This window comes from Petaurus breviceps, unplaced genomic scaffold (genome assembly GCF_028583685.1).
Source record: "Petaurus breviceps papuanus isolate PSGF00001 unplaced genomic scaffold, PetGlider_PUasm1.0 186, whole genome shotgun sequence".
NCBI lineage: Eukaryota > Metazoa > Chordata > Mammalia > Diprotodontia > Petauridae > Petaurus > Petaurus breviceps.
In genome coordinates this window covers 44,910,258-44,922,321 of record NW_027185798.1, presented here as the reverse complement: position 1 = coordinate 44,922,321, position 12,064 = coordinate 44,910,258, and the positions used below count along the sequence as shown (strand labels likewise).

Below are 12,064 nucleotides of genomic sequence, written 5' to 3'. Positions count from 1 at the left end.
ACCTGACCAAGAATGGAGCCAGCAGGCAAGAGATTCGCCTCCTCCTTTGCCGGATTCAGAAGCAGTAAGGGAGAAGGGGGGCAGCCTCAGGAGAGAACCCTGAGGTAGAAGCTAGGGCCACCAAATCTTAGGGACCTATCCTCCCATTTACTTGGGTCTCCATTTCTCTCTCTCTCTCTCAAATGAAGAGGGTTATTCCTTTGCTTTGGAAGGTTGTGGAGAGCTGGTGGAAGAGACGGAGTTCCAGGTCCATTTCCTCCTTGTAACCATTCCTTTGTTCTTACACCTTCACTCTCCCCATCTGCCCCCCGTTTCCTACCTTCCTGCTCAGTCTTCATAATGCCTTTAGCAAATAAAAGCAGCAGATGAAAACAGTGGTGTTTATGCTGGGCTTAGCCACACTCCTGGGTTCAAACCCTTCTTTTAGTACTTGACCCTAGGCAAATCCCTTTATCTTTATTTTCCTAACTATAAAATGGGTACAATAGTAACAGTGAAGTCTGGGATGTACACCAGGGTCTTCTGACTCCCAATTTAGTATTGAGGCAGTTTGATGGTTGGACTCTGAGTGAGGAAGAGCTCAATTAAAATCTAGCTTTAGAAACTTACTGACCCTGACTGACTTAACCTCAGTCTGCCTCAGTGTCCTCATCTGTAAAATGGGGATAATGATAGTGCCTACCTCCCAGGGACATTGTGAAGATCAAAGGAGATGATCTTTGTTAACTGCTTCTCAAGTACACAAATATTTGCAAAAAGAATATTAACTATACAAATGCTAACGATTCTTATTCTTCCTGCTGCTTGCCACTAACTCCCCATATGAATGTAAAATACTATATAAAGAGTGTGTACAGAAGAACCCTGGGCTTAGAGTCTAGAAACAGTTTCTTAATCTGTATATAATAATATGTCATCCCCCCAGCCAATTTACTAGCAGTGTGACCCTGGACAAGTCACTTAACTCTGTTTGCCTCAGTTTCCTCATCTGGAAAATGAGTTGGAGGAGATAGTAAACCACTCCAGTGTCTTCGTCAAGAAAACCCCCAAATGGGGTCACAAACAACTAAACAACATCTCCAGCCCAGCCAGGATCCTGTTAGGAAGATACCCTCCTACAGAAGGCATCTTTGTTGGGTTGGATTTCCCCCTCCTGACCATGGGGAGCAGGATGAGGTTGGCTGGTTGCAGGGAGAGCTCTCTCTCCCCACTCAAAGCCAAGGAGGCAGGCCAGTGTCATTGGTAAGAGCAATGGATCTGAATCCAGAGGGCCTGGGTCTAAACCCTGGCAAACATGCCTCTTACTCCTTGTGCAAGTCACATTTCTCAGCTGTAAAGGGATGTGGCTGGAAGAGATGATCTCTCAGGTTCTCACTTGGAATCCTTGATCCTGTCACTCTGATAAATTTCATAGCAGGGGATGTGGTGTGTGTGTGGGCAAGGTACCTTCTGTTCCCTCCCTCGCTCCTTTTTCCCTTGGCCCCTCTGACTGATTCTCACAGCTGTGCCCTCTGTCCCTCTGTCTCACGCCCTCTGCTTGAGAAGCCAGATTCCCTCCACATAGGCCCCAGCTCTGCCTATGGGCTTGGCAGGCTTCCCTGCCTCACTCCCCACCCCCACCCCTCTCTGCCAGGGGGCTCACAAGGTCCTCACACAATTCCTTCACCACCTCTTTCCATGCCCCTTTTCCTCCAGCCCCTCCCAGAGGCATCGGCCGAGGCTCAGGGCAGGAAATGGGAACAGTACCCCAGTGCCAAGCATCTTATTCCCGGCCCGTGAATAGCGACCTTCACGGCCCCCCTGCTCTTGGCTGGAGCTGCTGGATCTCCCCACAGGAAGCTACAGGGCCTAGTGGCCAGGAGGGAGGCAGGCTGAGCCAAGAGCCACGGGAGGGAAAGAGGTGGGAGGATGAGGAGGAGACCGGAGGGGGGATCAGAAGGAAATAAGAGGAGAGGGGCCTCATAAAAAGGAACACTAGTTCTCCCACAGAAACATCCCTTCATGGGATAGTGCTTTAGCAAAAGACAGATGGACAGACCTAATTCCCTACCTCCATTACAGCTTCCTCCTCTAAAATACGTCTTGGCTTTATTCTCCTATTCTCACTCTCTTCCCTTAGGTTATCTCATCAAACTCACAGCAATCAGTCAATAAATGTTTATTTAGCCTTATCACCCGACCAGTGAAGGAGGCAGAGAAGAAGTCTAAGATTCCGTCTCTGACCCCTAGGCACCTCCGTTCTAGTTGGAGAAAGAAGGCAGGATCCCCCCCGCCCCAGGGGAAAAGATAACTAAGCATCCCGAGGGGTTTGTCATTCACCCCAGCCTTCCCGAGGAACAGTCCTCTGGTAATTAAGCCCCTTGCCTAGCTTCAGCCAGTCATCCTCAGTATGAGGCATCTCCCACCTGTATTTTCCAGCCCTTATACTGGGTTCCTCTTCTTGCGTCTCCCTAGACCTGGGGTCAACAACTTGTGGCCTGACAACCACACAAGGCTCTTTGACAATACACATCCAGCTTTCGTCAAAACAAAGGAGGAGAGGGGTGTCTAGGTGGCATGGTGAATAGAGGACCGGCCCTGGAGTCAGGAGGACCTGAGAGACTCGACACTGGCTGGCTGTATGACCTTGGGCAAGTCACTTAACCTCACTTCCCCCCTCTCCCCCCCAAAAAAAGCTTAAAAAAGTTGTATCCTAATGATATTTTTAAAAAGCTGTTCTCCCCTAAAAGATTGCTGACCTTAGGCCTACATCTAGGACAGAGACAGTAAGGGGTATGGTAAAAAGAACACTGGTTCTGGAGACAGCAGTCATGAATCAGGGCTCTTTCATTTCTCTGTGAGTCTTTGAACAAGTCACCTCAAGAAAGAATTCTGGAATGTTTTCACATGGACCTTCGTTTCTTTATCTATAAAGAGATGAAGTTGTGAACTGATCCAACCATTCTGGAGAACAATCTGGAATTATAAAAAGACCTAGGAAGAGTTATATAAACTGATGCAGAGTGAAGTGAGCAGAACCAAGAGAATATTATATACAGTAAGAACAATATTGTTTGAAGAATGACCAAGCTATTGTGAGTATTATAAATACTCAAATCAACTACAACAGACCTGTGAAGGAAGGTGCTACCTACCCATCTCCAGAGGAAGAACTGATAAATAGCCGAATACATAGTGTGGTTTTACATATATTTGCAGATCTGTATTAAATGATAGCCTTCTCTAGTGCAGGAGAGGGAGGGAGGGAGAGAATCCAGAACTTAAGATATAATTAAAAAAAAGAATGAAGTTAGTGTAGCTGATCAACTAGGACCTTTCCAGTTCTAAATCTATGATCTTTTCCCACTTGGCAGAAGCTTCTGGTCCTGTGGACAGCTAGGTCTGGAGAATTCCAGTAAGGAAATACTGCTAGAAAGGAAGGATGCCCTACACCACAAGTGCTGGCTCGCTACCCTCTTCTTGTGCCTCTGTTTACCTCTCATGGAACGAGTCACCCTGTCCATCCCAAATCACTTCTTTTGCAAGGAAATTTCCTTCTCCTTCCTCTTTACCAGAACAAATATGTCAGGAAATGCTCTCCTTCAAAAACTAACTCAAAATTTCTCTCCTCATCATATCTTCAAGTCCCCGTGGCCCTCATGCTCAGGAAGAACCATGGTGACGGGCCTTCAGATGACTTTGCTTAGCTGGTTTTCACCAAGTTTTCTTTAACTAGATCTTCCCTCCACTAATTCTCTACCTCCTTCTTCTCTTTCTTCTCCTCCTTCTCTCTCTCTGTTTCTCTCTCTCCTCCTTCTTTCTCTCCTTTTCTCTGTCTCTCTCTGTGTCTGTCTGTCCATCTGTCCATCCATCTGTCTGTCTGTCTGTCTCTTGTGTGTTCTGCCATTAGATGGGAAGTTCCCCTTGGGAGTTCTGTTTAGGGAGCAGCTGGGGATGGGACTTGAAGTCTACTCATAAACTCTGTGGAGGTCAGCTAGTGGGCCACATGTCCCTTATGGTGTCATTATAGCCCTATTCCCCCAGTGTCCTAATAAAGAAGTATTTCAGCTGCTGTTTCTACCATGGGGCCCATTCAGACCTTCTTCCCTGAAACCCAATCCCTGTATCCATATATATCCCACAGGCAAGGAGATACAGACACAACACTGAGGAAAGTCTTGCTCTTAGGGCTTTAACAGGCTCTGCTAGATCACCTTCTATGGCTAAGCCAGGACACTTTTCTGTTCCCTCTTTACCCTGCCTTGGGCCACCATACAGCCATGTCCCAGCATCCCCAGCTGACCTCACTTGTTAGGAAATGCATTCCTCCATGACAGTGTATATTTCTAGTCATGATGGATGACTGGGATAGAGGGATGGGAAATTCTACAACTTTAACCTTCAGGAGCAAATTTTCTTGAGAGTTCAGTTAATTTTAGATTATCTCTGCTGAAAGCATGCTGGGCTAGAAAGGCCATGGAAAATGCACTAGACCTGGAGTTAGGAGATTTGGGTTCAAATCCCAGCTCTGATTGCAATACTAGTTGTAACTATGAGAAAGTTCATTTCCCTCTTTGTAATTCAACTCCCTTAATTGTGAAATGGAAATAAATAATACCCATTCCAGGATGAGAGGGCATTGATGGGTTGGAATTAACACCATTGGAGTGAGGACCCCTACTGATGGAAGATGACCAATTAAGTCAGTGGTATCAAAATCAAATAGAAACAGGGATATTAAACAGTGAATAAGGACTCCCCCTGCCCCTGAGCAGCTATGTGGCTCAGTGGATAGAGTGCCAGGTCTGGAGTCAGGAAGACCCTAGTTCAAAACTGGCCTTAGACATTTACTAGCTCTGTGACCCTGGGCAAGTCACCTTAACCCTGTTTGCCTCATTTTCTTTATCTGTAAAATAAGCTGGAGGGGCAGCAAGGTGGCACAGTGAATAAAGTACCGGCTCTGGAGTCAGGAGGACCTGAGTTCAAATCCAACCTCTGACACTTAACATTTACTAGCCATGTGACCTTGGACAAGTCATTTAACCCCAATTGTCTTGCCTTTCCCCTTCCAAAAAAAGCCAAAAATAAATAAATAAGCTGGAGAAGGAAATGATAAACCACTCCAGTGTGGACTCATGAAGAGTCAGATGTGACTGAAATGATGGAAAAGGATTTCTGTGGGCTGCATATTGACTATCTATTAATATTATCTATCTTTCATTATATTTGTATTTATTTTACTGAATATTTTCTAATTACATTTAATCTCATTCAGACCACATTGTTGTAGGCCCCCAGCAACACATTTAACACTACTAAGCTAGTTACCAAAGTATAATAAATACACTACCTCCCTCCCTGGGTTGTTGTAGGGAAAAGCATGGTGTTAACTTGCAAGATCCATGGAAGAATGAGCTCATTGGGATATAGCTTTAGAACTGAAAGAGATCATACATACCATATAGTCCAACTCCCTCATTTTCCAGGTGGGGAAACTGAGTTCTGGAGAAAGATGACTTGCCCAAGGTATAGGGGTGCAGAGGCTGGATTCAAACCCAAGTCTTTTCACTCCACTCTACTACATCACGGGCTGTTCCTCTAGGACTCAGGACTGTGCTTTGTACCTCTGGTTTGTATTTATATGTTAGATCTTCTAGCTATCTCTGTTTACTCTTTTTTTTTGGGGGGGGAGGCAGGGCAATTGGGGTTAAGTGACTTCTCCAAGGTCACACAGCTAGTAAGTGTCAACTGTCTGGGGTGGAATTTGAACTCAGGTTCTGTTTACTACAGGGCTGGTGCTCTATGCACTGTGCTGCCCCTCTCTGGTTTCTTACTGGACTGAAAGCTTGAAGGGGAAGGGCCTGTGTCTTCTTTCAGTTTTGAATTGCCCATAGAGACTAGCCCAGTGTTCTGTAAAAGGTTACTTAATGCTTGTTGAATGAATTAATGAATGTACTAATGAATAAATGAAAAGTTGGGGGTGGGGTAGGGGAGAGTGGAAATGGTACAGATAATCCAAACAACAGAATCACTGGACCCGCTTTTAGATGACTCTAGAAAGCACAAAACATTTCCCTTTGTACAGGATATTGACCATCTTGGGAAGCAGTTGCATTCCCTGTGCACACATCAGCTAAGGAAGGACTGCAGTGGCCCTCGGTGGCAAGGGGAGAGGGAGGAGGAAACATTTGCCATGTGGCATCCACAGAGCAGATAAATGAGAGTTGACCGTATTCATTTCCTCTGGCTGCTTCTCAGCTTGGTATAGGACCAAGCAAAACACCTGCCCAGACCAGTCACTGGTAGCCAAGAGTTGCATCTGGCTCCAGTTCCAACTGCCTTAGCCCGAGAAAGAGGCAGCCAGAGGGACTACCTCCTTTGCAGCCCCCCACCTGCCGTGTGGGGGAGTGGTCACTCTGGCCCAGAGCTACCCTGGGGGTTAGGCTTGGGAGAGGCGGGGAGCTAGAGGGAAGGAGCTGCCCATTCTGAGCCTGACAACTGATAGGCTGGCCTGGAGAAGGGGATAGGGGGTAGGGAGGTGGGAAGGTGAGGCAGGGATAGCTTCTCTCCTGTCTGAGCATCAGTCTGGGCCCTGGGCCAGGCATTTGGCTTCCTTTCCAACAGAGTCAAAGACTGAAACAGTGCAGACAAAAGGCCAAATAAAAGCTAATGAGGGAGTTGGAAGACTTTGGCTTCATTGCTTCCTTCTCCCTGCTCTCCTCATGCCCCATCCTTTCCTCCTTCTCCCCCTCCTCCCTCTTTGGCCACGTGCTCCTGATGGGGGTGTCGATTGAGGGAATGTATTCAGATCTGGAGCTGGGGTGCTAGTTCCTGTTTGCTTTCTTTATTCCTCTGGCATCTTCCACACACACCACCCCCTTCAACCTCCGCTCCCCCATCCCCAGTTGTTGTGCAAAATGCAAATCAGAGGGTTATTAAAATTCCAGCCTGTGCCAGAAACACCCACCCTTCCATTAACTTGGAACGTGGGGTGCAGTGGAGGGGGCCCTGTCCCCCCCACTCCAACCACAAAGGAACTTGGACTGGCTATGATCCTTTGAGCCTAGGGTTTGCTCCCTAGCCCTGGTCCAGGCTGAGGGGGCATTCTCAACAGGGACTGTGACCTTCTTGGACATGGACAAACACCTAGATAGAAGTCAGAGTCCTGGGTGTTGGGAGAGGGTAACCCCAACGATCTGACAATTCCTCTACCTCCAGATAGGGACCAGTCATTTCCTAGCTGCCTACTGAATACCTCTGCAAAGAAAGTTTTTTTTTTGTGGGGGAGGGCAGGGATTAGGGGTGTGGGATTAGGCAAGGTGGAAACCCTCTGTCCCATTCAAAATGAAGAATTATATGTTATGGTCAGTGCCTGTCCAGTGCCCGGGTGGTGAGCGTCACCACAGCCTGTGCTCCATGAAGGGACTGGAACCCAGGGTCACATTCCGGCCCCTCTCACTTCATTCCCCAGCCATCTCCTGAGAACAGACAGCTGATCTGCACAGCCTTGGAGAGGAGCTGACACCTGGGATCCAACAACCTAAAAAAAATGAGATCTTAAAAAAAATACCTATGTTTATTCCACTGCTGCTAGGCTGTGTCCTCCCCCTTCAGCCCTAGCCCCACCCCTCTGCTTCTCTTAAGCATGGCTATCAAATCACTTCTCTCCACCTCAACTCACCTAGCACAAAGAAGAGTTTGGGGGGGGGGGTGATCTTATGAAGACATTGCCCAATATCATTGGCAACTACTGGGTAGAAAGGCAAGGCGGTCATTCTATCACACAAATAAAGCTAGGCTAGTCACTGGGCACTCTTGGGTTTTCTTCTTGGCCTTTCTCTGGACACTAGTTTTTTCTGATCTAATATAGGGTGAAGGAGAATGATAGGGGGTTGAGATATTTTAAATATTTTTATTTCTTGTATTATCTATCAATTATATATCTATCTATCCATCATCTATGTATCTATTGTTTATGCTGTCTCCCCCTTTAGAATGTAAGCTTCTCGAGGGCTGGGATGGTTTCAATTGTGTCTTTCTCTTCAGTGCCTAATAGCACAGTGCCTGGCACACAGCAGGCATTCAATAAATTCTTGACTGATTGATCCATTAAAGAAGGAAGATTCCCTACTTGCACTACTAAACCATCTCCAGATTGACTTTGCAGAGAAAGTGTGAGAGTACAGAAGACTTAATCTGAATGCTGGGGGGATTTAATTGAATTCATAGGATTAAAGAATATTCGAGTTAGAAAGGGCATTAAATCTGGTTTATACAACCACTTTGTCTTACAAAGGTAGAAACTGAGTCCCAGAGAAGGGAAGTGATTTGTCTAAAATTACACAAGTAAAAAGTGGTAAAGCTGACTCGAACCCAGGTTCTTTGACTGAATCAAAGGGAAGTGAACTAGAAACATTGTGTGGTGGGAGGGTAAATGTTTAGAGTCACGAAGAAATTCGACTTCGAAGCCATCCCTTATATGTTATGTAGTCAGAGCCTTCACAAGATGAAGAAGGGCTCACTACCTCGGGCAGGTCCCTTTCTCCACTCATTTCCCTCCAGAGCTACCTGTCCCTGCACAGGCTTCCTTCTCCTGTACTCCCACCCCCTTCCGCCCCCATCCCAATTCTCCCTCTTCCTTAAGCAGAGACCTAGCATCTGGCTCTGCCTCCGCAGCTCCTGCTCATCCTGGCACCTCCCCTCCTCCCTGTGCCCAGGCCCCACCGCCGTCATTACAGCTGCCAGCCCCCAGCCCCCCTCCGGGCTGGCAGACAAGTCCGGGCAGACAGCCGGCTGGTCCTGCCCCCGCACCGCCCCTCCCCGCCCAGCCTGCCAAGCTCCAGCCGAGAGAGATAGGAGCCCCAGGCGGTGCCGGCTTCCCTCCCGTCCCAGAGCCGACGGTCCTCCCGAAAGCGTGGGCCCTGCTCTGCCCGGCCCCGGCCCCGCCCCGGTTGGGCCCCGTTAGGCTCGGGCTCCAAGGCCGAGGACTCCTAGGGCCCTCCGGAACTGGCTCGTTCTCTCTGCTCCTTGGGGTCGTCTAGGGCTCAGTGTCTGTCCCTCCGGGAGCGCATCAGTCTGTGGGTGGGTGTGTCCGTCTGTCCGGCTGTGTGGTCCTGCATCCTCTGCGGCTGTGTGTCCGTCAGTGGTTTCGTGTGCTGGCCCTGCCTGTGTCCGTCCGTAGCTTCACGTGTCAGCCTCTCGGGGTCTCTTTCCGCCTATGGCTCAGTCTGTAGCTGTCTGTCCCTTTCCTTAAACTCTGCGCGAAGTTTCCGCGAGGTCCCCGGCCCACTACCCTGGACCTTCATTTCTCTGCCTCTTTGCCCACCTGCCCCTCCTGACACACTGTTCGCCTTCCCCCGCGCCCTGGTAAGAGAGAGCAGGCGGCTGCCGCTGGGGATGGGGCAGCTCCTCCCGAACCACCCCGGATACCACCGCTCCCAGCCCGCTCCTGAGCTTACCAGCTCTTGCTTGAGGCGCCGCAAATAGCTGTCCATATCTCTACTCTCCATCCTCACCGTGCCATCGGCCAGACCCGGGAGAGCTTCCCCCGGCAAGTCCAGCTCCCTCTGGGTCTGGGGCTTGAGCGGGCAGGGCAGCCCACTCCTCTGCTCCAGCCTGCGTGATCCCGGCGGCTGCTCCAGAGCTGCCCTATCGGGGGTCTTCTGGCTTCTTCCTGGGACACTGGGAGGACTGGGCGGCTAGGGAGCCCTGAACTCCGGGGTCGGAGGCACCCCTTCTTTCCCCTGCAAGCCTTAGGGGCGGCGCAGCTCCGACTCTCGAAGCTGAGCCCGGGCGGGACTCCGCGCCCCCTCCCCTCCCTTCCAGTCCCAGTCCCCTAGTCTTGGGTCCGCCGCGCGGGGAGGAGAAAAGAGTCCAACAGCCAATTAGGAGGTCAGGGGGAGATGGCGACAGCCAATAAGAAGAGCGATCTGAAGGGTAGGAGGTGGGGGTGGGGAGCTGAAAGCAACAGACGGGAAGGGACCGGGAACTCGGACCAGGATAGGGACCAGGACGATTTACAATAGGCTGCTGACAGACAGACAGACAGACAGACAGACAGACAGACAGAAAGACAGAGAGAGAGAGAGAGAGAGAGAGAGAGAGAGAGAGAGAGAGAGAGACAGAGAGAGAGAGAGAGAGACAGACAGACAGACAGACAGACAGACACAGAGAGACAGACAGACACAGAGAGACAGAGACAGAGAGAGAGAGAGAGATGGAGAACCGAGTAGGGTTGGTTTATTTAGACTGGAGTTGGGAGGCTGCTTTGAGTTATCAGACAAGCTCCCCACAAAAAACCCTTCCCATATTTCAATCAATTAGCAAGCATTTGCTAAGCATTTCCGACAGGCCAGGCATTGTCCTAAAGCGGCAGGACTACAAAGATGCCTCTGCCCGCAAGAAGCTCACATTATATTAGGGGAGTCAACATGTACCTCGGTGTATAGGAGAAAAGGACAGAGTAGATGCAAGGTGACTCCAGAGGGGAAGGCACGGACAGCTGGAGGATGGGGGAGATCAGGAACAGCCTCCTGCAGAAGGTGATTCTAAAGCCGGGATTCTGAGAGGCAAAGGTGAGATGAGGAGGGAGAGCATTCCAGGCAGGAGGGACAAGCACAGGCGCAGAATGTAAGAGAAAGCCACCTGTATGAAGGATCCGTAGGCCTAGACCGCAAGACCATAGAGTACTTAGATGGGGAGTAATGAGACAGAGTCCAGGTTATGAAGATCTTTAAATGCCAAACAGAACTTTGTATTTGTGTATCTTGTGAGTAATAGGGAGTCACTGACGTCTATTGGATGGTGAGATGACACGGGCAGACAGACTTTTAGGACAACCGCGTAGGCAGCCGATTAGATTAGAACGGTAAGATACCTGAGACAGGTAGACCAGTAAAGAAGCCATTGCAGTAGTGCAGGGGAGAAGTGATCATGAGAGAGTGAACTTCAGTGATGGTTATCAGAGTGGAGGAAAGAGGATGAGATACAGATAGAAGCAATGTCGTTCAATCGCATTTGATTCTGTGACCCCATTTGGAATTTTCTTGGCAAGTGGAGAGGTGTGCCATTTCGTTCTCCAGCTCACTTTTCAGATGAAGAAGTGAGGCAAACAGGGTTAAGTGACTTGCCCAGGGTCACACAGCTAATATTTGTCTGAGACCAGGTTTGAACTCATAAAGATGATTCTTCCTGATTCCACACTTCTTCATATGCCTGGATAGAAGCAAAAAGATTTGGCAAAAGGGTATATGTTGGATTGTTGGGTGAGAGAGAGAGAGAGAGAGAGAGAGAGAGAGAGAGAGAGAGAGAGAGTCCCTGCCCTTCTGGATCCTACATCCTAATGGATGTAGGTAGTGTATAAAGCAGAGCAGGAAAAGGGAGTGGTGGGGGTGTGGGGGTGGAACCTGGATGGATGGAAAGATGGTGGTTCTATCAATAGTGATAGGGAACTTTGGAAGAGGGGTGAGTTTGGAGGGAAAGATAATTTCTACTTAGGTTTATTGGATTTGAGATGCTTAGTGGGCATCCATTTGGAAACGTCCAACAGTCAGTTCATAATTCAGGCCTGGCTTCTCAGGGGAGAGTCTAGGGCTGGATATATAAATCAGGGGGGCTTCTGTATAGGGATGATAACTGAACCCACGAGGGCCAATGAGACCAACAAATGAGTGAGTTACAGTCATTAAAGAGAAGACCCAGAACTGAGCCTTAGGGGAATATCCACTATTAGTGAATATGGCATGGATGAAGATCAATCCTAAGGGGCTGAAGACCAGATGAGAGGAGTGGTGTTTTTGTCTATTTATAATTTATTTAGACAAGAGAAGGCTAAGAACTCCATCTCCTTTTCCCTTCTCTCTCCCTCTGCCCAGTAATCCACCAAAAAGGCAGGCTGATGTGTCTCTCTTCCTCCTGTTGCAAAGGGGGAATCTGAGGGAACTCTAGTTTTAAGGGTCTTTCTAATCTTCCTGATATGGAGGAATGTAAAGTTGTTCACCTCCTCTTGTTCCATGTCCAGAGAGAGTGGAGAAATTCACATCTCTTTCCTAATCCAGTACTGCATTTACTATTCTTACTTTTAGCT

The 12,064-nt window shown here is 48.8% G+C and overlaps 1 protein-coding gene across 1 annotated transcript in view; it reads right to left on the bottom strand.

Annotated features, from left to right (window-relative positions):
* The window catches only part of INKA2 (inka box actin regulator 2), a 16,679-nt gene extending 7,112 nt beyond the window's left edge, over positions 1–9,567 (bottom strand). The window contains exon 1 of the mRNA XM_069090371.1: positions 9,438–9,567. Coding sequence (XP_068946472.1) covers positions 9,438–9,488 — 51 coding nt within the window. The 5' untranslated portion in view covers positions 9,489–9,567. The remainder of the gene's footprint in view (positions 1–9,437) is intronic.
* Between the last annotated feature and the right edge of the window lie 2,497 nt (positions 9,568–12,064).